The 25,858-nt window shown below is 50.0% G+C and overlaps 2 protein-coding genes across 2 annotated transcripts in view; both read right to left on the minus strand.

Moving 5' to 3' along the window:
* LOC120390539 (IgGFc-binding protein-like) overlaps positions 1–6,695 on the minus strand; it is a 41,752-nt gene extending 35,057 nt beyond the window's left edge. The window contains exons 1-4 of the mRNA XM_039513267.1: positions 6,478–6,695; positions 4,325–4,590; positions 3,090–3,688; positions 2,077–2,641 (exon numbers count right to left, since the gene is read on the minus strand). Coding sequence (XP_039369201.1) covers positions 2,077–2,641; positions 3,090–3,688; positions 4,325–4,590; positions 6,478–6,695 — 1,648 coding nt within the window. The remainder of the gene's footprint in view (positions 1–2,076; positions 2,642–3,089; positions 3,689–4,324; positions 4,591–6,477) is intronic.
* Positions 6,696–9,063: 2,368 nt separating this feature from the next.
* Positions 9,064–25,858, minus strand: part of LOC120390540 (IgGFc-binding protein-like) — a 50,398-nt gene continuing 33,603 nt past the window's right edge. Inside the window, exons 12-22 of the mRNA XM_039513269.1 lie at positions 24,572–25,136; positions 23,927–24,126; positions 17,744–18,136; positions 16,961–17,247; positions 15,905–16,170; positions 15,092–15,690; positions 13,606–14,170; positions 12,010–12,608; positions 11,132–11,696; positions 10,154–10,353; positions 9,064–9,465 (exon numbers count right to left, since the gene is read on the minus strand). Of these exons, the coding sequence (XP_039369203.1) occupies positions 9,064–9,465; positions 10,154–10,353; positions 11,132–11,696; positions 12,010–12,608; positions 13,606–14,170; positions 15,092–15,690; positions 15,905–16,170; positions 16,961–17,247; positions 17,744–18,136; positions 23,927–24,126; positions 24,572–25,136 (4,641 nt within the window). The remainder of the gene's footprint in view (positions 9,466–10,153; positions 10,354–11,131; positions 11,697–12,009; positions 12,609–13,605; positions 14,171–15,091; positions 15,691–15,904; positions 16,171–16,960; positions 17,248–17,743; positions 18,137–23,926; positions 24,127–24,571; positions 25,137–25,858) is intronic.

The following is a 25,858-nucleotide window of genomic DNA, read 5'->3' on the forward strand; positions in this document are numbered from 1 at the left end:
TGTGAGGCTTCTGACACAGTCCACATGACATTCTGATAGGTAAGCTGGAGAAATGCGGGCTCGGGGGAACTACCATTAAGTGGATACATAACTGGTTAAACAACCACAGACAAAGCGTAACTATTAATGGAATGATGTCGGATTGGAGGGAGGTCTCAAGTGGGGTCCCACAGGGATCTGTTCTGGATCCGGTATTGTTTAACATCTTTATTAATGACCTAGATGTAGTACTAGAGAGCAGACTGATCAGATCTGCAGATGACAGAAATCTAGAGGGGGTTGCCAACACTATGGAAGGATAGAGCTAAAATTCAGAGGGATCTTGATAAATTGGAGAACTGGGCTCTGGACACCAAAATGAAATGCAACAAAGACAAATGTAAGGTGCTAAAATGCACAAATAAAGAATGGGGGATAACTGGCTTGGCAGCAGCACTGCTGAGAAGGATCTGGGAGTTGTGGTGGATCACAACCTCAACATGAGTCAGCAATGTGATGCTGTTGCAAATACCAGAGGCCCAGCATTCAAGTCACGGGAGGTGACACCTCCCTCTCTCCTCAGTGCTGGCTAGGCCTCAGCTGGAGTACTGTGTCCAATTTTGGTCACCAATGTACAGAAAGGATCAGAGGTGAAAGTGGGCTCCGAGCCCCCATACCAGTAAGTCTTTTATCTTACTTTCACCCCTGGAAAGGACATAGAGAAACTGGAAAGGATCCAGAGGTGAGTGACAAAGTTGATCAAAGGGATGGAATGCAAACCACAGGAGCAAAGGCTGAAGGAACTGGGTATGTTTAGTTTGGAAACGAGGCGATTAGAGGGGATGTGACAGCAGTCTTTAAATACTCAAAAGGCTGCTATAAAAAGGATGGAGAAAAGTTATTCTCTTTTGCCACAGAGGGCAGGGCAACAGGCAGTGGATTCAAACTACAGCACAGAGATTTACATTAAATCTCAGGAAAAACTTCCTACTTGGAAGAACAGTAGGACAATGGAACTGAGGTTGAGAGGCTGAGGAACCTCATTCACTGGAGGTTTTCAAAGGAGGCTGGAGCCAACTGTCTGGGATGGTTTAGACACAACAAATCCTGCATTTTGACCGGGGGTTAGACTAGATGACCCTTGTGGTCCCATCTAACCCGGTGGTTCTATAATTCTGTGAATAAATCAGGGGTAGCTTATTGAGCATATGTTCTTCAGTGAGACAGCACTGACTAATGCTATTTGTCTACCTTGGGAATCAGCGTTACGACTCTCCTCATGAATAATCTGGTTTATTCTTCCAGTGTAATGTCTCCTATCCTACAATAAGCTTGAAAGATGTGATGTGAAAAGTATTAGGTATAGTCCAAGAACATATGGAGCATGTCCGCTAGATTTAGAAGACATTAAGGGATTTTGTTTCTTTGTTTGTTCGTTGCAGGGTCGGCTCCAGGCACCAGCTTATCAAGCAGGTGCTTGGGGCGGCAACTTGAGGAGAGATGTTCTACACCACCACCATCTACCAGATTCTGATGGAAGTCGCAGTGAAACTGGGAGCTGAAGGCTGAGCGCAATTATGGCCAATAGAATCCGCAGGGTGGCAACCCTCCTGTAACTTCAATTAACAGAGCATACAACCCCGAGGCCACTGCCCACCGGACATAGGTGCCGATGTCTAGTTTTCCCTAGAGTGCTCCACCCCCCGCTCCGCCCTGAGGCCCCAACCCCACACCACCCCTTCCCCCAAAGTCCCACCCTCGCTCTGCATCTTCCTGCCCTGGCTCCGACCCCTCCCCCCGAGGCCTTGTCCTTGTGCTGCCTCATCCCTCCACCCTCTCCTGTAGGCGCCCACCACTCGCTGCTCTCCACCCTCCCACCAGGCCGCAAATCAGCTGTTTGGTGGTGTCGCAGAGCAGATATTTGGTGGGGCCCCTGTGAACCCATGTTCCTGTGATTCAATGGGGCAAGAGCCAAATCTGATTGAAATCAGTGGGAAAACGCCCTTGATTTCAATGGACTGTGGATCAGACCAAGGAAACAAACATGATCTGGGGAGTCTGAGGTAACACTCCATATATTAGGACTCGTCTGCTTACCGCATCCAGCCCGCTGTCTCCATGGCTCAATGGCAATGCCACGACTTTGGCACCGCTGGGCATAACTTCGAAGCACTTGACACAGGGTCTCGCGGCTGCCCCGAGTTGCGCACACATCCCGCACGCAGCTCTCGACGTGAACCTGAGCATCAGCCAGCCGGTTACACTCTTTAAAAGGCCCAGCAGTGTCTGCGATGAGCCCGCAGTAGCTCTGAGATCCGTACTGGGCTAGTTCCATTTCGTTACATTGGGCTGGGAGCCCAACGGCCGTGCAGTGAAAAGGGGAATCAGCATCCTTCCAGCTATTGCCAAAGGTGACGGCATCATGGACCACAGAACCGTTTGGGGTCTGGAAATCATCGCTCCGGTTCCCATTGAAATCCCCACCGAGTCCACACAGTGACCCAGAGTAGATCTCAGAAACAGAAACCGACACAGAGTGGGACCAGTCGTAGGACACAGAGAGGCCAAAGTCGGTCTGGAGCACAGCAGACGAGCCGCTGAAATAGGCGTAGAGTTTGCCTGATGCAAGGACCAGAGGCAGATTGGCCAGGGCTCCGTTCACCTAGGGGGAAAGCGAGACAAGTGCGCGCATTAATCCCCTCGCCCCAAGCCTGGTACATTCACTGTCATGCCTACAGGCAGCCCGCATTGCTAGCGATTTCACATCACTTTTATTGACTATATCCTAGAATCGTTATGTACATTTTGGGTATTTGTTTTTCTGCCCTGCTCTATATTCCATCCCCTTTGCAAACCAGAACGGTGGCCAGCTTGGCAGTTTGTTCCTCCAAGTCCTTAGTAAATGAGGTTTCGAAGAAAACCTGACAAAATGTAGAGCAAGACTTAACCACTGGCTTGCCTTGGTAGCAGGCTCTTGACACCCACTTACATGGAAGAGGAAATTATTTAAGGCTTCTCCCAGTCATGATTTTCCTGGACCTACATTTCCTCCCCTAGCTCTGTTCAGCACAGATGAGATCAATTTCTTCAAATCTGTGCAATGCTCTTACCTGCACCTGGCCGTACTGTCCCCCTGCCATAGCAATACGCTCCCCATAGACATCTAGCTCCACCAGGCGCGTCCAGGACACCGCGATGGATCCTTTGTGCTCATTCTCCACTTTGATGGTGAAGTCGGGGAGGCTCCCCGGGGGGCCACAGTACTTGCTCAGGGTGTATTTGCAGGCTCCTTGATAATCAAACATGACTCCGTCAAACGTGGTGTAGTGGGAGTGGCCGAACACCCATAAGGTGCCGAACGTCACAGGGTAGCAGCCTCGGGTGCCATCCACAACTTTACATATCTCCAGAGCCCCACAGGCATGATCCTGGCACTGCATGGGCTGGGCAGGCTGCCGGCAGCTGCATTTCCTGCGGCAGGTGTCTGTCAGGATCACCTCCTCTCCCAGCTGGTGATACTGACCATTCAACGTGCAGCCGCACCGGCTCACAGGCACACAGCGTCCCGCGTCCAGAACATACCCTTCCCGACAGAAGCATCCCGCCACGCAGGGCTTGGTGCAGAGCAGGGGTGCACTAAGGTTGGCACAAGTGGCAGGGCAGGCAGGGCCACAGAAGTCAAAATAATTCTTGGCTGGGCAAGTGAAACCTAGAAGAATCAAGAGAGACCTGAGCATGAATTCCTTTCCAGCACTTCAGAAACAGCCCCAAGCTGATGCACAAGCCCTAACTGTCTTTTCCCCATTTTTCATCTGAAAGTTAAGTTCATCTTCACTTGATTCCCAGGGTTAAAACCAGAGCAAGAGAAACCGTCCGCACTTGTGCATTCACTACAAACAGAATCTGCCTTTTGGGGAGTATTACTCTTCATAAATATATTATGACTATCAGGCAAAAAACCAGAGAGAAGTGGCCTGGATGGAATACCTACAGTGGAAAAGGGACAGTTCTGATCTCAGCTTCTGCACTCACTTCCTAGTCTCATGAAAAGTACACTTTTGGATTTGGAATCAGACAAGAAAGCGTATCCACCTATGGGAATGACTGACGTCGTCTGGCATTGATCCTTCCCTGCTCTTTATGCTAGAATCGGGGTAGCTGTGACAATTGTGTTGCACGTGCACATTGTGGAAATCTGCTTGTGTTTTGCACTGCTGGTATGTGAGGGCCCTGACTTTAGCAAACACTGCATCAATTTCACACAGTAAATAGGTTATCGTCGAGCTGGGATATCATAGACCTGGAATAGCCATTTTAAATAAAAGCCAAGACCCTTATCGCTTACTGCATCCCATCTGCCGTCTCCAGTTTGCCATTTTCATGCCGACAATGGTGCACATCTCATCGTAAGATTCGACAGCTGTGCACAGCATGCGATTGCCCAGGCCATACTGACAAAGGTCGTAGACACAGGACTCGTAGTAAGGGGCTGGGCTCTTGTGCCAGTGACACTCAGAGAAAGGTCCCGAGCGGTTCGTTAGGATCCCACACAGCTGCTGGAACACGTGTAATTTGGGACAAGGCACCAGGTTGCCGGTGTCATTCGTACACCTGGAAGAGTCATGTGAATAATGGTTACTAGGTTTTTCCTCTCATCTCGCTAAAGAGTCAGGATGCACCCGGGCACACAGGCCCGACCCTGATATAGAAGGTTGGTGCATTCCACATTCACAGTTTTAGTGAGAACTTCGTTCATTTGATTTTCGCTGTTCATCAGAAACTGACATTGTGAATAGTAGAGTCCAGTGTGAAATTCGTCTGCAGGGCGAGCGCCTCAGATTTTGCCAGATGCTGCAGGGGACCCTGGGAACTCTGCACTCTAATCCTGTGCCTCTTGAAGCAAAGGGAACCGAACCTAACCAAGGGCCTGAGCCTGCACCACTGAATTCCTGGGAGTTCTGCCCATTGACATGGAACCAAAGGAACCTTCTTCCACTTTCATTGGAGGATAGGTCCACCAATGGCTGTTAGCCAGGATGGCTGAGCCTCTGACTGCCAGGTGCTGGGAGTGGAGACAGGGGTGGATCACTCAATGGCTGCCTCTTCTGCTCATTCCCTTGGAAGCATCTGGCATTGAACTGTTGGAAAATAGGATGCTGGGCTACAGGGACCATTGGTCTGACTCAGTCTGGTTTTTCTTACACGCCACCAGTTCATGAACTCCACAGCTGTGGTTCTCAGCCTTGTTGGGCTCCAGACTCATGTGTAAATGTTGATGGCCTATCACAACCCAGTAAATAGGCTGGTGGAGGGGAAGCTGGGTTCTTCCCCTGCAGGAGTGTGGGGGGAGGCCCTGTGGGAGTTGCAGAGCCTCTCCCCCCACACTGACCCTGCAGCACCAACTCCTGTGGCTCCAGTCCAGTGGGGCTGGCTGAGCTGGACTCTGCTCCGGGCTTTGTGACTTCTGGGGTTGTGCCACCACTCAGGTTTGGCCGAGCCGCCCCTCTGTCATGTCATGTCTCAAAGAGTGGTGCAGTGCCCCCCCACACACACCAGGTCGGGGCACAACTCCCACCAATGTGACCCAGCCAGCCCCTCATCAGGGCAGCCTGGCAAACCTTACCAGAGCTGTGACCCCTAGGCTGTAGTGCACAGCATGGAGCTGAGCTCAGGCAGCTCCAACAGGCCAGAGCCACCACACAAGCCTTTGAAATATTCTGGTGCCTGGGTTTTGGGTCACGATCCAATGCAGTGGGGCCCACACTCTCCTTGTGCTCTACAGACAACAGGAGGGAAATATGGAAACTGTGTTCTCAGAAGCCCGAAGGAACAGGCCAGAGACTCCAGCCAGTAGGAGAAGCAGCAGCAGAAGCATCCAAAGCAGGGACATCTGGTCACGCGGCCACTCAGAACTGTCTAGAGCTTTGCCTCCACATTTTGTGCTCTGTGCTGATGGGCTGTTTGGCCCAACCCTCCCACGCCCCCAAGGTCTCTTCACCTCAGCTTCACTCCACACCTGCCCCTCCTACTTCTCCTCCCCTGCCCTGTCCCTCTCACTCTAATTCCCTCCTAACTAAACCCACCTCCATACCCCCAAGAACAGCATGGAACTAACAGGCTGTTTGCTAACATCACATTTTCCCCTCTGCGTGTGTGTTCGACCCCTTTCCTCTGCCCTGTGTCTGTCTTGTCTAGTTAGACCAGTGGTCCCCAAGCTGTGGGTCACACCCCCTAGGGGGGCGCGGAGGAATGTTCAGGGGGTGCGGTGGGACCCAGTCCAGCCCCCATGGGGGGCAGGGAGGGAGCACCACCCAGCCCCGCTCTGCCTCCAGCTCTGGTCCAGCCCCAACCCCAGCTCCTAGCCCCAAATACCAAATCTCAGCTTGCTGAGCTATTCTTAGATTTTCCAACCCCTCCAGGAACCCTTCAGGTCTCCGCCAGGCTGCTGGTATTTTCCCTTTCTGTAGAAAAAGGTGGCTAGGGGAGAAACAAACATACCCGGGAGGGCTGGTGTCAGAAATCCAGGCGTTCCCGAACTCTGTGTTGTTCCTGGCTCTCTCTCCACTGGGCAGGACCTTATCGTCCATGGGATTGCCATTGAAATTCCCACACATCCCACATAGCTGCTTCCGATACTCCGGGCCCACACGGACAAACAAGCTACTGGCACCATTAAACTGGATCTCCAGGCTGCCCTTTGCTCTCACCGTTAGCATGTTCTTCAGTCTCAGGACTTTGGCAACCGTTCCCAGATGTGCTGGCAAGCGAGTCCGCAGCCCATTAACCTGAGACATAAAAGCAAAATTAGTTCCCTACCCAAGCAGGCACTTTGCTTCTCTAGGCCGGTACCTGCTGCTGCATCAGCTAAGCACTGAGGGGTTTGTGAGTCTTCGTCCAACACGTGGAGATCGTGTCTGAAATTGTGTTTGACAGATCTCTGTGCTGGCACTGAACTCCACACACACTCAGAGCCCCGTAACAATGACACCGCTAGGAAATACAAAGTCAATGGATCCTGGGCAGCGCTGTATGTGTGCCACAAAATGGCCCATCAGTCAGTGCAGACGGTCTCAAGAGAATCACCCCAGTGCAGGGGGATTTTACAGCAGTGAAGGATCATTACACCAGCCCCTACCCCACCTTCCCTGGGTCTTGCTGTGACCTCAGGTGGACTGATTTTACATCAGTGTAACTGCATTGACTGTAACAGGGTTACTGAGGACAGGAACAGGCCCTTTGTTCCTTTTTACAACCAGAGATGATTGTGACACTACACCCTATATTCTTCATAGAAATATTGTTGTAATATGATTATAGCATATCTAAGATGTATTTTATTCAAGATGGGTCTTGTGAGATATCATTGGAAAGGTTCGGATTTACTGAATATGATTATCCTACTTGTATGCATGTATCACTTTTGTATCTAAAGTTAGGAATGTGGACTATATGGGGGAGGGATAGCTCAGTGGTTGAGCATTGGCCGGCTAAACCCAGGGTTGTGAGTTCAATCCTTGAGGAGGCCTTTTAGGGATCTGGGGCAAAATCAGTACTTGGTCCTGCTAGTGAAGTCAGGGGGCTGGAGTCAATGACCTTTCGGGGTCCCTTCCAGCTCTATGAGATGGGTCTATCTCCATATATACCTGTACTACAAAGATGTTTGCACCTGGGAAACACCCAGCAGACAAAATGCAATCTGGCAGCTGGAAACAAGTCAATAGACCACTAGGGAGAACAATAGGTCTTTGAAGATGCTAATCTCTCTTTCCTGAGATGTTACAAACAGCCTTTGACTCATGGCTACTTTGACACTGCAGAGTCATGTGATTATGTCACCGGGTACTGGACTCCATGCTAGAATACCAGGATATTTCCACTGAAGGGAGTGGGAATCACACTGAAAAACAAAGGATTCCCACCATACGTAAATCCTATTTAAGGGGAGTGAGATAATCAGCATTTGTTCTTCACGGAATCCCTGCCCAGGGTGACTGCTGTGAACATCTAAGAAACAAAGGGGAAGGGGGGGAAGGATTGAGCCCTGGCTGGGAAGGTGTCTGGCCTGTGAAAGAAACACCCGGAGTTTTAAGCTGCAGGCAAGAGCAGCTTGCTTGCAAGAACCTCTGCAGCCTGTCTAAAACAACAGCATCTAGGGTGAGAAACTACAACTTGTAACCAGTTTTTTTAGTATCTTAAGCTTATATTGTGTTTTTGTTTTATTTGCATGGTGATCTGCTTTGATCTGTTTGCTAGCCCTTAGAATCACTTAAAATCTATATTTTGTAGTTAATAAACTTGTTTTTGTTTTCTCTCAAACCAGTTTGTGGAATTCATGACTGGGGCGGGGAGGGGGGGACTATGTAGATCTTCCTCCACATTGTGGGAGGGAGCAAATGTCACGAGCTGACGCTGCACAGTTCTCTCTGCAGCGCAAGACGATATAACTTTGGGTTCACACTCCAGAGGGGGGGTGCACCTGAGTGCTGGGCAGCTCCTGAGCTGAAGGCTTCCCACGCAGAGCTGGTTTCAGCGCCTGTGTCTGTCTGCAGCTGGGTGCGTCCCTACCTGTGTATGTGCTGGAGGAGGCTTGAGGCTCTGGCTCAGCAGAACAGTGTAAGGAAGCCCAGGCTGGCAAAACAGGGGAGCTCAGTGGTACCCCAGTATATCAGGTGACACCCCGGAGTGGGGGGGGGTAACCCATCACAAGGCTGATCAAGATTTTGAAGTCACCAATCATTTAGAATTCCTCCATTTTGGGGTACTGAACGTGACACCTCGCAAGGCCTGACCTTAAGAAAATGCTGAGCACCTCCTCGTGGATAACGAGGCTCCTTCTGATGCCTCAGGTGAAATACCCAAGCATTGATCCACCGCCAATCACTACACCCTTGAAAATATTGATGGGACCAGAAGTAAAATCCCTCACAACAAGAAACAGTTATTGCCTGACTCCTGAAACAACTGGAAACAGAAAGCTAGGAGAAAAGTCTCTCTCTGTATTTGAGATACAGAAGAATCCTTCTGCCTCTCAAACACCCATGGTGAAACCACTAGACACAATATTTATTATTATTATTAGACAGGTCAACTCACATGGACAGCTTTGCCTCTCTCTAGGACAATGTGAGCATTAAAATTGCCAGTGCTGAGCCAGATTTCCACTCGGTAAACGAAAGACACCCGGGGATTCCGGAAATGCCTGTTTGCTGTCACCACGCGGAAGGACAAGTCCAAGGAGGAGTTGCAGGTGTGGGAGATCTCATAGTCACATATGCCTTGGAAATGTGCCACAGCCCCATCAAATGTAAAGTAGTGAGGATCCCCTGTTACAACACATGTCGTCAAGAGACTCTGGCATCCCAGCTTGCTGTTCTTCACAGCACACTGCTGGCCTGGGTAGCACTTAGCTCGGAAGCAACGGAAATGGTCTCGGGAGTCACAGCTACATCTCTGGGTACAACCAGAGAACCAGACGTGGTCTCCAGCCTGGGGTGGAGAGAGAGAAGAAATAAATTATCCTCCTCATCAGCATCACCACCAACACCAACACAACCTCTTAACCAAACCCCGGAGGAAATCTCAGAACCAACATAAACCAAAATGTACGAGAGCTGTTTGTTAAGTATCTCTCTGCTTTGCTAGAAAGCAAGAAGAGCTGACCAAGCACAGTGAGAAAAGGAAGCATTCAAAGTGACATGGACTAAGATTAGAACTGGCTGGAATTTTCCATTTGAAACATTTTTTTTTAAATGTAAAAGGTTTTTTTCATAACAACAAAACTTTCGGGGGGAATGTCCAATTTTGACAAAATTTTTCAGGTTTTCATGAGAAAAAAAACAGTTTTCCAGCAACTGAAAAACAAATGATTTGGGCCAACAATTGAACCAACTTTTCAATATTTAGCCAGAATTTGACTTTAAGCTGAAAACATCCAAACTGTTGAAGAAAAATGTTGATGAGGAAAACATTAATGTTTCACTGAAACGTTTCATTGGAAAACAGAACATTTCCTGATGAGCTGCATCTCAGATACCCCCCATGGAATGTGTGGGCGAGTGGAAAAACAGGTTTTTTACTCTCTGGGGGAAAAAAAGAAAATAGATTTTCTTTGATATGTTCAAATGCACCTAAATTCCCCACTCTTGTCTAGTCAGAGTGTGAACTATCAACTCACCTTGTAGTAGCATCCATTGTGCTCACAGCCGCAGTGCTCTGGCAAGACACACTCATCCCCGCTCCACAGGTACCCGTCATTACAAAAACACCCTTCAGAGCATGTGTGCCCGCTGTACTTCTGAAGCCAGGATCCAGCGCACAGGTCCTGGTAGTGAGTCTCGCAGAGCTCATAGTGACTGTGCGGGGGGCACGAAAGGGCTATAAAAACGGGAATTGGAAGTTCCTGGGTCACTATTGGCACATGGCTGGAATTATCCAAACAAAATGCAGGATTGAAAATGCAAACAGAGATTTCCCAGCAGCAAACCCATTGCTTTTCACTTGGCTGCAGGCGCCTTACTTTTTAAACCAGTGATTTTCAAGTGGGCTTCAGAGTTCAATTTCAGTGGCATTGAACCCCAACTCCCTTAGTTCCTTTGAAATTCCCACTTTAAAAGAGGGGTTCAGACATTAGAAGGCTTCTCGGTGCAGTCTAAAGGGGAGAGCAGCCCCCACCCAAGCGACAAAGAAACCCAGAACTGCAAGACGGGAAGCACCGAAATTGCCCAGGAAGGTGAGTCCGTGCTCTGTCGTCACAGGAAATTGATCCTGTGCTTCCGTGTACATATTTCTACTAGAAGTCCAGAGGAAGACGAAATATAAGAGACGAACCCTCCCTACTCCTGTGTATGAGGGGGGATGACTGGCAAACAAGCCTGAATCCAATGAAACGTACATACCGTATTTACTGTATAAGGGTTGGACTGAGAACTTCCTCTTCAGATACAGTCTGTAGCATTATGCACAAGAGGCTGAATGGCGGATGCATGGGCAACCTTAGGACTGGCATTTCCCGACCCTGCACCGCTTGGCTTTGAAACCTGAATGTTGTTTTTTGTGTGTGATTTATATTAGGATGTTGTGTTTGAGTTTGATTTGTCTGTCTGGGCTTGCAAAAATACATGTGTTTAGTTACATGGAAATTGTGGTCACTTACCACAGAAAGATTCGTTCCTCCAAGGTGAGATGGAGACATTCGCTCTCTGGCAGGCGGCTGCGTATGTCTGAATGGACTCGCACAGGGCACTGCTCTCCCCTCCTGACACACACAGGGCAAAGATGCAATCAGACAGATAGGGGCCTGGGTCAATCTGGGAGTGGCAAGAGGCGAACGGCCCGTTGGGATCCTGGATCACCCAGCACCGGGACTTGGACTGCACCAGACTTTCCTCCTCTTCACACCCAGGGCAGGAATCAGAGCAGCCGTCGTCACAACCCGGGACATCCTCCGACTTCCAGCCTGCAGCGAAGTGGAAGGCGTCCTTCCCCTGGGAGCCGTTACGCGTCACAAAATCATCCTCGGCCGCCCCATTGAAGTTCCCGCACAGCCCACAGGTCTGGCCTCGGTACTCGGGGGGGAGGCTGAGAAACAGGCTGTGGGCCAGGTCGTAGCTCACACTCAGCCCAAACTCTGTTTTCACTGCCGTGTACAGCCCAGCCTGGTAAATGACGATTTCTCCTGCATTGACACTCACTGGGAGGGTCGCAGTGACCCCATCAATCTGATTGAGAGAAATAGCAGCAAAGAGATTATTCCTGGGAATGAATCCTGCACACAGTTCAATGCCACACTCAGATGAGGAAGGCCTACGGGTGGCTGAGGAAATGAGGGGAAACAATATAGTGTTTGGTCTCTTTGAATGGCTTGATACGAATCCTTTATATTTATTGTTCCAGAACAAGGCAGTGGAGGGTAGATGACAATAAATACTTCTGCACCGACCAGGTGGGGGAAAAGTAATTCAATAGATGAGCTAGCAATGTCTATCGCTAATTTATCTGGTTTCCCAGAGAGCGCCAGCCCCATGGACCTACCTTGACTGTCCCGTGCTGCCCTCTCTGCAGATGGATCTCAGTCCTGTTCACAAGGACAAACACCTCCGAGGTCACAGCCACAGGAACATGGGGCAGGTTTTCATTCTTCACTTCCACTCTGAAGAAGGGTAAGGACTTTGATGCCCCACACAGTTCAGCAAAGACATATTTGCAGGTGCCCTGGAAATCGTATCGCTTCCCATCAAACGTCGTGTAATGGGGCAGCCCAGAAGCCCAGCAGATGCCGTTGGTTCGCTTGTGGCACCCATAAGCCCCCTTTCGAGTTCCACAGAATTCCCCAGGGGCACAGGCAGAGCGGGAGCACTGGACAGAGTGGGAGGAGCCGTCACATCTGCACAATCTCTGGCAATTCTCTCCTTCCCAGAAGCTTTCCCCTGCCAGGTGGTATCTGCCATTGTGGGTGCAGCCGCACTGCCCCCGAGGCACACAGTCAGTGCCACTCAGCACAAAGCCAGGGTCACACTGGCACCCTTCTGCACACGCAGTCCGGCAGCGGGAGGGCACAGCTGGGTGGGCACAAGAGGCCGGGCAGGAAGGTCCACAGAGCGCGTAGTGGCTGTTGGGGGGGCAGGTTAACTCTGAAAGGGACACGAAGAGCTGTGGTTAGAAATACAGACGGACGCTTCAGGGAATCCTCCTAGGCAGGAAATATAATAAAAGAAATAAACATGAAGTAGGAAAGAGCCATAAATGAATATTCCTTTGTAATGTGTATTTCTTGATAGCTATTCAGGTTCTGTAGTCTGTTACAAAACCGTGTTTTTTATAATTAATATACTTACTAAGTGATACAAGTGTGTTACTACACCTCTGTGGCTAGCACTGTTGGCTGGACCATAACTTTCACAGAAAGGCCAACACAGTCACATTGGCAGTAAATCCCTGAGAATCCTGCCGTGCAGTATTTATTCTATTAAAGTTGTTGAAAATAAAGCCCCTTCTGCCTAAATCTGGTAGCTGTCCAGGAGACACTTAAAAATCCCTTGGCATTTCTCAAAAAGAGTAGGGGATTAAAGCAGTGTCCTGGCTAAAATTGTCTCACGCAGTAACAATGATTTCTAATGTCTGAGGCTGTGTACAGACCATTCCTGGGAGAACAATATCTGCTGCATTCCTCTATATAGTCAATGCACAGTGAATATCCATCTCATTGCTTTCTGGGGTGCTTGGGACGCCATAGTTAGAACTGAGGAAACCAAACTCTGCTCTACATCTGGAATGTCAATATACTCTACTGCAGCTAATCAGAAAATAAGATTTTAACGGTCCGTTATAGTCTAAGTGCTATCATTAGTCACAGAAGGTAAAAAAAAAAAAAGAGAAGTTCTCATTCTCTGGTGCTGTTCATCTTGTATGGTCATTTACACCCATATGATTTGAGAGTTAAATGGCTTTAAAATGTTATCCCATCACAAAAAGAGTGTTGCCTACCCAATGTGCACAAAGGCTGCCCAAGGTGCAAATCAGTGGAGAATCTACTCAATGTTCCCATGCCCAGTGGCTGAGTGATTTTAAAAAATGGGAGGAATTTGTGGGTTACCATCCATGAAGGCTCTCCTGAAATCAGTGGCTTACCACACCCAGCCAGCGGTCTCCATGGTTGTATGGTGATGCCGTGACTTTGGCAATGCACGGCATAACTCCGGAGCGTATTGCAGAGCGTTTCGTGGCTGCCGTTGGTGGCACAGAGATCATGCACACAGCTCTCCAGGAACATCGGAGCATTAGTAAGGTTGCTGCAACGTTTGAAAGGTCCTTCCGCGTCTGTTATGATCCCACAGTTGCTCTGAATGCTGTACTTGTTTTTAGCTCCTTTGGTGCATTCAGTTTGTGGACCAACAGCTGTGCAATGGAAAGGGGAATCGACATCCTTCCAGCTATTCACAAAGGAGACAAGGTCCGGAGCCACAGATCCATTGGGCATCCTGAAATCATCACTTTGGTTCCCATTGAAATTTCCTCCGAGCCCGCAGACCAGCCCAGAATAAATCTCAGGTATAGTAATCGTCACATAGTGGGACCAGTCATAAGATACAGAGAGGCCAAATTCTGTCTGGATGATGACAGATGAGCCGCTGTAATAGGCATAGAGTTTACCTGATGCTAGGACAAGGGGAAGATTGACCAGGGATCCATTCACCTAAGGGGAAGAATTCAGCATGACCAGGAAAAGTCCTGAAGAATTGGCATCATGTTTGCAAATAATAATCTCCTTCCTTAGCCCCTTAAAGATGATGCTAGATCATCCTTTGCTTCAAAATGTGCTGGTGTGTGCCAGTGTGATGTATGTACAATGCTCTCCCTATTCATACGGTGTTCTACCAACCCCTCACTTCTTTGCTTCTGCATTCACCTCCCATCCCCTCTCACCTTTTTAAAACAGCATCTCTGGCCACCCTGAATACCAGTCCCTGCACATTGGTACCACACGCCAGGGTGCACCACTCATTGCTGTGGTTTGATTTTAGGCTTCTGGAGAGACATGAGCAGCCCTTTGTAATGCGCATTCTTTGTAGGGGAGAACGTTCAGGGCTTCTCTGTGGCTTGATTTTCAGGGATTCCAGCTCCCACGGAAGCTGACAGCAGCTGCAAGTGCTCCGTCCCTCTGAAAATCCACCCGTTGGTTCCTAATGTCAGCTGATTGCTTCAGTGAGGGGCAGGGGAAAGTACTGGGGGGATACACTGACTTGGGGAAGAGTGTCCAGCTGATGAGGTGGACAGAGGATCTGCCTTCAAATCCCTGTCCCCATCCTGGCCTCCTTACTCCCTTACGCCCTCCCTGTCCATCAGGCTGACCTGGAGCATTGGCCTCTCCCTATTCTTTTAGTCCTGGGAACTAGCCAACCAAAACACCCGCAGTCCCCTTACACTAGCATTGGAAGTGTCATACTCACCTATGGGGCAGGGGCAACATCCCCCTGGGGGACAGGGAAATGGGTGGGGAAGGATGGGCTATGATGCAGGGCACTACAGGGGTAACACTTCAGTGTCCCTCCCTAATTGCCGACCCCACCCCCCATCAGCAAGAGAAGTTGGAAAAAAATTAAATTCAAGCTCTCACCTGCACTTGGCCGTGCTGTCCCACTGCAACAGCAATATGCTCCCTGTAGACATCCAGCTCCACCAGGCGCGTCCAGGACGCCGCGATGGAGTCCCTGTGCTCATTTTCCACTTTGACCGTGAAGTCAGGGAGCTTCCCCGGGGGGCCACAGTACTTGCTCAGGGTGTATTTGCAGGTTCCTTTAGAGTCAAAAGCAAGTCCATCGAAAATGTGATAGTGGGGGTGACCAAACACCCATAAGGCCCCAAATTTTACAGGGTAGCAGCCTCGGACGCCCTCCACCACTTTACATATCTCCAGAGCCCCACAGGCATGATCCTGGCACTGCATGGGCTGGGCAGGCTGCCGGCAGCTGCATTTCCTGCGGCAGGTGTCTGTCAGGATCACCTCCTCTCCCAGCTGGTGATACTGACCATTCAACGTGCAGCCGCACCGGCTCACGGGCACACAGCGTCCCGCGTCCAGAACATACCCTTCCCGACAGAAGCATCCCGCCACGCAGGGCTTGGGGCACTGGCTGGATGAATTAAGGCTGATGCAAGAGGCAGGGCAGGGAGGGCCACAGAAGTCAAAATAGGTGTTGGCTGGGCAGGTGGCACCTAGGGAAGAAAGGGGATGAAGAGTCACCTGTACATGCAGGTGCTGAGAGGGTTTTACAAACAAGTTACGTATTTTCCACAAACACTAAGATTCTTTTCACTATTGAGTATCCAAGAGGAGCTTCTTTGAGGATTTCTTCAATGGAGTCACTTCTCAATCCACCTCGAGGGCTCTATGAATTGAGAGGAAAACAAAAGACCCCCTGTTGCTTACCACAGCCCAGCCCTTGCCTCCACTTGGCTACTTTGACACCGTGAAAGGCGCACATCTCATCGTAGGATTCGACAGCTGCACACAGCATGCGATTGCCCAGGCCATACTGGCAGAGATCGTAGACACAGGATTCATAGTAAGGGGCTGGGCTCTCATGCCAGTGACACTCAGAAAAAGGCCCGGAGCGGTTCGTTAGGATCCCACACAGCTGCTGGAACTCATTCAGTTTTGTACATGCCTCTGTGTTGCCAGTGTCATTTTTACACCTGAAAGTGTAACGCAAATACCAGTCACAGGGTTATTTCTTTTACCAGAGGCATCTTTTTATAGAGTCAGAACATCTGTCTATGTACAGACCAATTTCTGACATGGCGCACGGCTTATTACAGAAATTCTTCCTTCCCCACTCTCATAGAATCAGAGAATATCAGGGTTGGAAGGGACCTCAGGAGGTATCTAGTCCAACCCCTGGCTCAAAGCAGGACCAATCCCAGACAGATTTTTGCCCCAGATCCCTAAATGGCCCCCTCCAGGACTGAACTCACAACCCTGGGTATAACAGGCCAATGCTCAAACCACTGTGCTACCCACCCCCACATTATGTTAAACACATATGTTCTAGCCATTCCCTTATTTTGTCAAGAATCAATGTCAAGGTGACAGGCCTACAATTACCTGGGCTATTCGGTTTATCCTTTTTAAATATAGGCACAACACTAGCTTTCTTCCAGAGGAAGAGAAGATATCTATGGGGTATGTCTAACACGGCAAAACAAAAACAACAAAACCCCACAGTCAGAGCCCAGGTAAACTAACTCAAGCCCATGGGGCTTGCTCTATGGGGCTAAGAATAGCAGTGTAGACACTTTTCCTGCTTGGGCTGGAGTCTGGGCTCTAAAACCCTCCCCTCTGGATTCTGAGGCTCACTGCCATGGGGTTTCTTTTGCAGTGTAGACATACTCCTAGAGCAACTGAGTGGAGGGAGAAGGGCAGATGTGGTCATGGAAACAGGCATTCACAGACAGAGAAGGGAAGCTCCATAGATAACAAACACACCTTGGTGGGCTGATGTCAGAGGTCCAGGCATTCCCAAACTCTGCATCGTCCTGGGCTTTCTCCCCACTGGGCAGGACTTTATCATCCCTGCGATCCCCATTGAAGTTCCCACACATCCCGCACAGCTGCTCCCGATACTCCGGGCCCACACGGACAAATAAAGCATGGCGGCCGTTAAACTGGATCTCCACGTTGGCCTTTGCTTTTAGAGTCACCATGTTCTTCACCCTGGTGATGCTGGCCACGGGTCCCAGCTGAGCTGGTAAAGGAGTCTTCACACTATCAACCTGTAACAAACAGTTGGCTGCGACTAAGGGGTACTATCCTGACTGGATACCTCTGCTCACAAGGGATTACAAAGGGAATCTCCTCCCACAGCAGCATGGCACCAAGATACCAGCCACGTAAGCGCATCCTGTGATTCACAGAGATGTTATACAGGGAGCGGCTCTGCCGCCCAGTTACCTGATACCTCCCTACACTCAGAGCAGGAGCTGAGTGCAGCTATCATGCCCAGCTGAGCAGGACTCACAGGAGAGGAGTCTCAGCAAGTTTACATGGAGCAGGGATCACAAAAGCAACACTCGAGCACAGAGCTCAGAAGTAGCAGGAGCTCACAAGAAAGTCACTATTGAGGTTCTCTGTAACATAAAAGAATAGCAACCCCCCCTCTGATTAGCTATGGAATTCACCTAGTCACCTTGCCAGTATTAGATTCTCCTTCCAGTTGTGCCTGTTTCTTCGCTGCCCTTTTTTGATAATGGGTCAAAGTACTCAACTCACCAGAACGTCTTTGCCTCGCTCCAGAACGACATGGGAATTAAAACGGCCAGTTCTGAGCCAAAGTTCCACTCGGTAAATGAAGGAGACCCGGGGATTCCGGAAATTCCTGTTTGCGGCCACCACCCTGAAGGAGAAGTCGAGGGAGGAGTTGCAGGTGTGTGAGATCTCGTAGGCGCACGTGCCCTGGAAATGGGCCATGGCCCCATCGAAGGTGAAGTAGTGAGGGTCCCCTGTCACCGTGCAGGTGCTCAGCTGGCTCTGGCAGCCCAGCTTCCCGTCCTTCACCGCACACTGCTGGCCGGGGTTACAGCTGGCAGGGACGCACCGGAAAGTAGCAGAGGAGTCACAGCTGCACCTTTGGGTGCAATCAGCGAGCCAGAGAAAGTCCCCAACCTGGGATAGAGAGGTTGAAAGAGAAGGGGGAGAATAAATCAAAACATCATCAAAATATTGTAACAAACACATTAAGGAAATCTGAGAAATGAGACACTAACAGGAGACAAGCCCCAATTCTCATCAAGAGTCATTTTATACATGATTCTGACCAACAGGAAGGAATTTGTAGCGAATCTGAAGGTGGGGTAATTTGGGCACAAGTGTTGATGAAATCATGCAAGATTTCATGATTCTGAGGAAAGGAAGGTGAGTGCAGCAGAATAAGGACAATAAACTTCAAAGAGAGCGAGAGAGAGAGCTAGCAGTTTGTCAATTTGCATAATTGCAAATTATCCTGATTTGAAGGAAAGATAGGAAGAATACTAAGAGGCCAATATGGCTTCATTGGGAGCTCTTTAATGACCTGAAAATCAGAAAGGAATCCTGTAAAAAGTGGAAAAATGGACTAATTGCTGAGGAGGAGTACAAATGAATAGCACAAGCATAGGGACAAAATCAGAAAGGCTAAGCTCTGGTCTACGCTACAGAGTTAGGTTGACGCAAGGCAGCTTCCATCAGTCTGTGTCTACACTAAAATTTCACTCCCGCCGATGTAACTCCTCTGCTGCTCCGACTTAATAACTCCACTTCCATGAGAGGCACAGAGTCAATGTTGATGCAGTTGGTTGATGCAGTGTCAGTGTAGACACTGGATTGCTTACATTGACTGTTGCTGGCTTCCACAGAATCACAGAAGATATGGGTTGGAAGAGACCTCAGGAGGTCAACTCGTCCAACCCCCTGCTCAAAGCAGGAACAACCTCAACTAAATCATCCCAACCATCAGACGCCATCCCACAATGCCCCACACAGGCAGTTCAATCAGTGCAAGTGCTCCTGGTGCGGGCACGCACTGCTGACAGAAGGAGCATAGTGTAGACATGGACAAGTGATGCAATTACTGCGGCGGCTGTATACTGACATATGTTAGGTTGACTTAATTTTGTAGTATAGACATTCCCTATGGCACAAAATGAGTTACACCTAGCAAGGGACATAAAAGGCAATAAAAAGAGGTTCCTGAAATACATTAGAAGCAAGAGAAAGATGAAGGAAGGCTTAGGTCCTGTACTTAGTGGGGAAGGAGAGCTAAAAACTCATGACATCAAGAAGGCTGAGGTGTTTAATGCCTATTTTGCTTCAGTCTTCACTAAAAAGTTAATAGTGACTCTACTCAATTAATATTAACAAGAGGGAAGGAACACAAGCCAAAATAGGGAAAGAAAAGTTTAAAGCATATTTAACTAAGTTAGGGTACATCTATACTGCCCGGCCGGATCGGCGGGTAGTAATCGATCTATCAGGGATCGATTTATCGCATCTCATCTAGACACAATAAATCGATCCACAAATCGATGCCCGTACTCCACCTCGGCAGGAGGAGTGAATAGCGTAGCTGAAGTTGTGTATCTTAGTTTGATCCCCCTCCCCCCCCGGCGAGTGCAGACCAGCCCTGAGATGTATTCAAATAGGTAAGGCCTGATTAAATTCATCCTAGGGTACTTAAGGAACCAGTGGAAGCAATCTTGGAACCTTTAGCAATGATCTTCAAGAACTCATAGAGAACGAGTGAGATCCCAGAGGTCTGGAGAAGAGCAAACATAGAACCTATCTTTAAAAAAGGGAACAAAAAGAACCTAGGGAACTATAGACCAGTCAGCCTAATTTCAATATCTGGAAAGATTCTGGAAAAAATATTAAACAACCAATTTTTAAGTACCTAGAGTATAATGGGGTTATACGCAATAACTAGCATGGATTTGCAAAGAACAAATCATGCCAAACTAACCTAATTTCCTTCTTTGACAGGGTTACTGGCCTAGTAACCCTGGATGGGGTGGGGAGCAGCAGATGGAATAGATCTTGATTTCAGTCAGGCTTTTGGCACAGTCCCACACGACATTCTCATAAGCAAACTAGGGAAATTTAGTCTAGGTGAAATTACTATTAGGTGGGTGCACAACTCGGTACACCAGTTATCAATGGTTCACTGTCGAACTGGGAGGGGGTACCTAGTGGGGTCCCATGAGGGAAGCAGAGTATGCTGATAAAATGTGCAGATGACACCAAGCTGGAAGGGGTTGCAAACGCTTTGGACAACAGATTAGAATTCAAAATGACCATGACAAATTGGAGAATTGGTCTGAACTCAACAGGATGAAATTCACTGCTAACTTCTTTGCTTAGGAAGGAAAAATCAGATTCACAACTACAAAATGGGGAATAACGGGCTAGGTGATAGCACTGCTGAAAAGGATTTCGGGGTTATAGCGGATTACAAATTGAAGATGAGTCAACAAGGTGATGCAGTTACGAAAAAGCTAGTATCATTGTGGGGTTTATTAACAGGAGGGTCGTATGAACGTCACAGGAGGTAACCGTCCCACTCTCCTCTGCACCAGAGAGGCCTCAGGTAGAGGACTGTGTGCAGTTTTGGGCACCACACTTTAAGAAAGATGTGAACAAATTGGAGAGAGTTGAAAGGAAAGCAACAAAAATTACAAACGGTTTAGAAAACCTGACCTATGAGGAAAGGTGAAAAAAAATGGCTATGTTCAGTCTTGAGAAGAGAAATCTGAGTGGGGACCTGATAACAGTCTTCAAATATGTTAAGGGCTGTTATAGAGAGGACAATGATAATTGTTCTCCATAGCCACTGAAGGTAGGTAATGGGCTTAAAATGGTAGCAAGGGAGATTAAGGGAAGATATTACGAAAAACTTTCCATCTATAAAGGTTGTTAAGCACAGGACCAGGCTTCCAAGGGAGGCTGTGGAATCCCCATCATTGAAGGTTTTTAAGGATAAGTTGGACAACACCTGTCAGATCTGGTCTAGGCTTACTTGGTCCTGCCTCAGCCAAGGGCTGGACCTGATGATTTCTCGTGGTCCCTTGCAGCTGTATATTTCTATGATCTGTCACAACCTCTAGCAGGCGCCAGCTCCAATCTGGTCTCCTCCCTGCTCACAGCTCCCTCACTCGCCCTGAAGTCCCCAGCGACCAGTCCTGAATACAGGAATGTAGCGAGTCGGTGTGGCTCCCCTCCTGCCCAGCAGAGGGCGCTCCCTCCCAGAAGCCCAGCTGGGCTGAGTCACCACTTCCTGTCCCCGCCCCCCGGAAGTCAAGGGGCGGGACAGGAAGTAGAAAAGGAGAACGCCAGACCTCAGTCAGGGGCCAGCCACCGCCGCGAGCAGACGTGCCGGCGGGAGCTCCGGACTGGGAACCCTCCAGGACCCGAGCGCGCGATCCGGACTGGCCCCACTGCCCGCGCCCGATGCGAAGAGGAACCTGCGGAACTTCCCCGGGATCGGAACCCGGAGCAGCCGCCAGGACTTCCTCCCGCCCGGTACGAGGAGGAGCCGCCGCCGCCGCCGCCGCTTCCGCCCTGCTGTTACCCGGAGGAGCCATCGGAGGCAGCCGGGCCGGACTTCCAACAGGAGTTGCCGGACCTGCCCCCAAGCCCTGGTCCCGAGGAGCCCATGCAGATGGACTGGCCTGACCTCCCGGCGACCGAGGAGCAGGTACCCACGGAGGGGGAGATGGACTGTAGCCCGGGGATAGCCGACCCCTGTCAGGCTATAGGCACCGAGGTGCCCATGTCGGTGTGTTTCGGTCAGGACCCCACTGACCAGCGGCCGTGCTAGCCGCTAATAGGTGCCACTCGCGGGTGGCAGTCTCCCCCTCACCCCAGCGCAGACAGACGCCTGCACTAATTTGAGCGATTGTTATTGCTCAGCTCCTGCCACCAGGACCTGAGCCCTGTAAACTGCTGCCTGCCCAGCCCCCTGCTCCAGAGGGCCTGGGCCTATTTGTACTGCTGCCTGCCCAGCCCCCTGCTCCAGAGGGCCTGGGCCTATTTGTACTGCTGCCTGCCCAGCCCCCTGCTCCAGAGGGCCTGGGCCTATTTGTACTGCTGCCTGCCCAGCCCCCTGCTCCAGAGGGCCTGGGCCTATAAACTGAACTGCTGCTCAGCCCTACCTAAGGGTCCGAGCCTTGCCTCTTGTTGCTGCCCCGCCCTGGACTAGGGCCGGGGCTTATAGACTCGAACTGCTGCTCAGCCCGGTCTGAGGGTCTGAGTCCTGTGTGGGTTGCTGCCCGCCCTGAGCTAGGGCTTGGGCTCATAGACTGGAACTGCTGTTGCCCCGCCCTGACTGTGGGCCTGGGCTTCCACTAACTGACTGGGTGCCTTGTGTTCAGCCCCTGCCTGAGGGTCTGAACCTGTGAACCTTCTAATTGAGACTGATTGCTGTAACCCAAGCCCCTGTTCCAGAGGGCCTGGGCTTATAGACTGAGTGCGGTTACCCAAGCCCCTGCTTCAGAGGGCCGGGGTTTATTGAGACTGATTGCTGTTACCCAAGCCCCTGCTCCAGAGGGCCTGGGTTTATTGAGACTGATTACTGTAACCCCAGCCCCTGCTTCAGAGGGCCGGGGCCTATTGAGACTGATTGCTGTTACCCAAGCCCCTGCCCCAGAGGGCCTGGGCTTATTGAGACTGATTTCTGTCACCCAGCCCCCTGCTCCAGAGGGCCTGGGCTCCTATTGAACTGTGGTTATCCAGCCCCCCCTGTTCCAGAGGGCCTGGGCTTGCCTCGAACTATTGTTATTCAGCCCCGCCCCCTGATCCAGAGGGCCTGAGAACAGGAGGCGGTGCTAACCCTGAAGTCTTGCCGTCCCACCAGTTAGAGGGGACAAGAAGCGAGTCGGTGTGGCTCCCCTCCCGCCAGCCGGAGAGTTGAGCCCCGACCAACAGCTTACAAGGAACCAAATTAACTTATTCTGCAGCCATTAATGGGGATTCTAGAACCTCCATTGGAAGCCTATTGCAGAACTCAAGTACCATGTTCTTTACTCTCCACCTGAATCTCTGGTATTGGGCACTGTCAGAGACAGGACTGGGCTAGATGGACCGTTGGTCTGAGACTGCGTGGCAGTTCTTATGGTCTAATGTTCTTAACTTGCAGGAGGAATTGTGCTACATGATGAATTAAACTCCTCCATCCCCAATCTCCTCTAGAACACCCGCAGCCCTGCCTCCTCCCCGCACACACCCCTTGACCTACAATCCATCCAGGACTGCTTTTAAGGGGCAGGGGAGGCTGCCCCACCATACCTGACCTCCTCGGGCCCTGGCTGCAACAAATGGCACAGTTCACACCTCTCGGAGAGACAGTTTGGGGGCTGCCCAGTGTAAAGGTAGGGGGATAATTTGGAAAAAAAACCACCCCATTGTCAGCATGGTTTTATTGTGGGGATTCATCATGTAGCACAATTCCTCCTGCAAGTTAAGAACATTAGACCATAAGAACTGCCACACAGTCTCAGACCAACAGTCCATCTAGCCCAGTCCTGTCTCTGACAGTGCCCAATACCAGAGATTCAGGTGGAGAGTAAAGAACATGGTACTTGAGTTCTGGAACAGGCTTCCAATGGAGGTTCTAGAATCCCCATCACTGGAGGTTCTTAAGAACAGGTTGGGCAAACACCTGTCAGGGATTGTCTAAGGTCTACTTGGTCCTTCCTCAGTGCAGGGGGCTGGCCCTGATGACTTCTGATGGACCATTCCAGCACTACATATCTATGATTAATATTCTGGTATTCTTGAAAGGAAGAGAAAACATAGGATAGATAGATAGATAGATAGAAAAAACAACAGATTCTTTAGTCCTTGCCTAAAGCAAATTAGATTCTCTCTCATACTGTTTTTCCACTGTCCTGAGTTGTCAGGTCTGAGAGAGAAGTGGAAACTCACCCCATAGTAGCGCCCGTCATGCTCACAGCCACAATGCCCTGGCAGGACGCACTTATCCCCACTCCGCAGGTACCCATCATTACAGAAACACCCTTCAGAACACAGGGAGCTGCAGTGATTTTCAGGAAAGGAGCCTGCACACAGGTCCCGACAGGGATGCTCACAAAGCTTGTAGTGACTGTTTGCTGGGCAGCGAGGGTCTGTGAAAAGCATTGGAAGAGGAAAATTGTTCAGAGATTTGGACAGGTATGAAACTTTGGCATGACTGTATCTTACACTCCCACTGCTACTAGTGAGGGCTTTGGGCTCGATGAGTCCCAAATTCCTCTTCAAAATAATAACGAAGGACAAGAACACCTAACATAGAAGGCTATGGGTCCTTTACTTTGATGACTCTGAATTCACCCTGGAAAGAGAGTGACACCCTAGAACTGGCTGATCTCCTCCTCCTGTAGAATAGAACTCAGACCTTGTCTTTGACATGTCTACCATCCCTTTGGCAAATGTTAACTGGGGACTGGATAACGATGGAATTTGAGTTCCTGCTGCAAATATTCATGTAATCTGATATAGAGCATCACGTAAGGAAAGCCAGACCACCACCAGCACACAGTGCAATAGCACAGTTACACAGTGCTGCCTTACCACAGAAAGACTCGTTCCTCCAAGGTGAGATGGAGACATTCGCTCTCTGGCAGGCGGTTGCGTATGTCTGAATGGACTCGCACAGGGCACTGCTCTCCCCTCCTGACACACACAGGTCAAAGATGCAATCAGACAGATAGTGGCCTGGGTCAATCTGGGAGTGGCAAGAGGAGAACGGCCCATCAGGGTCCTGGATCACCCAGCACCGGGACTTGGACTGCACCAGACTTTCTTCCTCTTCACACAAAGGGCAGGAATCAGGGCAGCCGTCGTCACAGTCAGAGACATCCTCCGACTTCCCGGCCAAAGCCAAGTGGAAGGTGTCCTTCCCCTGGGAGACGTTCTGCATCACAAAATCATCCTCAGCCGCTCCATTGAGGTTCACACACAGCCCACAGGTCTGGCCTCGGTACTCAGGGGGGATGCTGAGAAAGAGGCTGTGGGCCAGGTCGTAGCTCACACTCAGACCAGAGTCGGCTTGTACAACGGTATGAAACCCATCCTGATAAACGACGATCCCTCTTCTCTGGAGATGCACCGGGAGAGTCAGAGTCACCCCATCAATCTGAGGGAGGGAAAATAGCACCAAAGAGATCAGTGCAGGAATTTATCCAGTCATAGATAGGGACCATTCTGGTCATTTACTCTGAGTCCCTTGCATGACCCCAGCCAGAAAACGTCACTCAGTAATTCCTGCAGTGGAGGGAATAATTCTTCTCTACTACATAAATGAGACCAGCAAGCCCAATATCTTGTGGCTGAACTACAGCATGTCATAGAATCATAGATTTTAAGGTCAGAAGGGACCGTCATGATCATCTAGTCTGAGCTCCTGCACAATGCAGGCCATAGAAACTCACCCACCCACTCCCGTATCAAACCTGTGGCTGAGCCATTGAAGTCCTCAAATCATGGTTTAAAGCAGTGGTCCCCAACCTTTTTTCATTTGAAAATCAGCAGCATTTTGGCAGCGACGCGTCTGGATGACGCTGCTTGTCGGCAGCATTTCGGCGGATGCTCGTCCGCCGGCCAGTACGCAGGCGCACATAGATGCCCCGGCGGGCGCCATGGCACCTGCGGGCACCACATTCGGGACTCCTGGTTTAAAGACTTCAAGGTGCAGATAATCTTCCAGCAAGTGACCCGTGCCCCATGCTGCAGAGGAAGGCGAAAAACCTCCAGGGCTTCTGCCAGTCTGCCCTGGAGGAAAATTCCTTCCCGACCCCAAATATGGCGATCAGTTAAACCCTGAGCATGCGGGCAAGACTCACCAGCCAGACACCCAGG

Source organism: Mauremys reevesii, linkage group 24 (assembly GCF_016161935.1).
Source record: "Mauremys reevesii isolate NIE-2019 linkage group 24, ASM1616193v1, whole genome shotgun sequence".
In the NCBI taxonomy this organism is placed as follows: domain Eukaryota; kingdom Metazoa; phylum Chordata; order Testudines; family Geoemydidae; genus Mauremys; species Mauremys reevesii.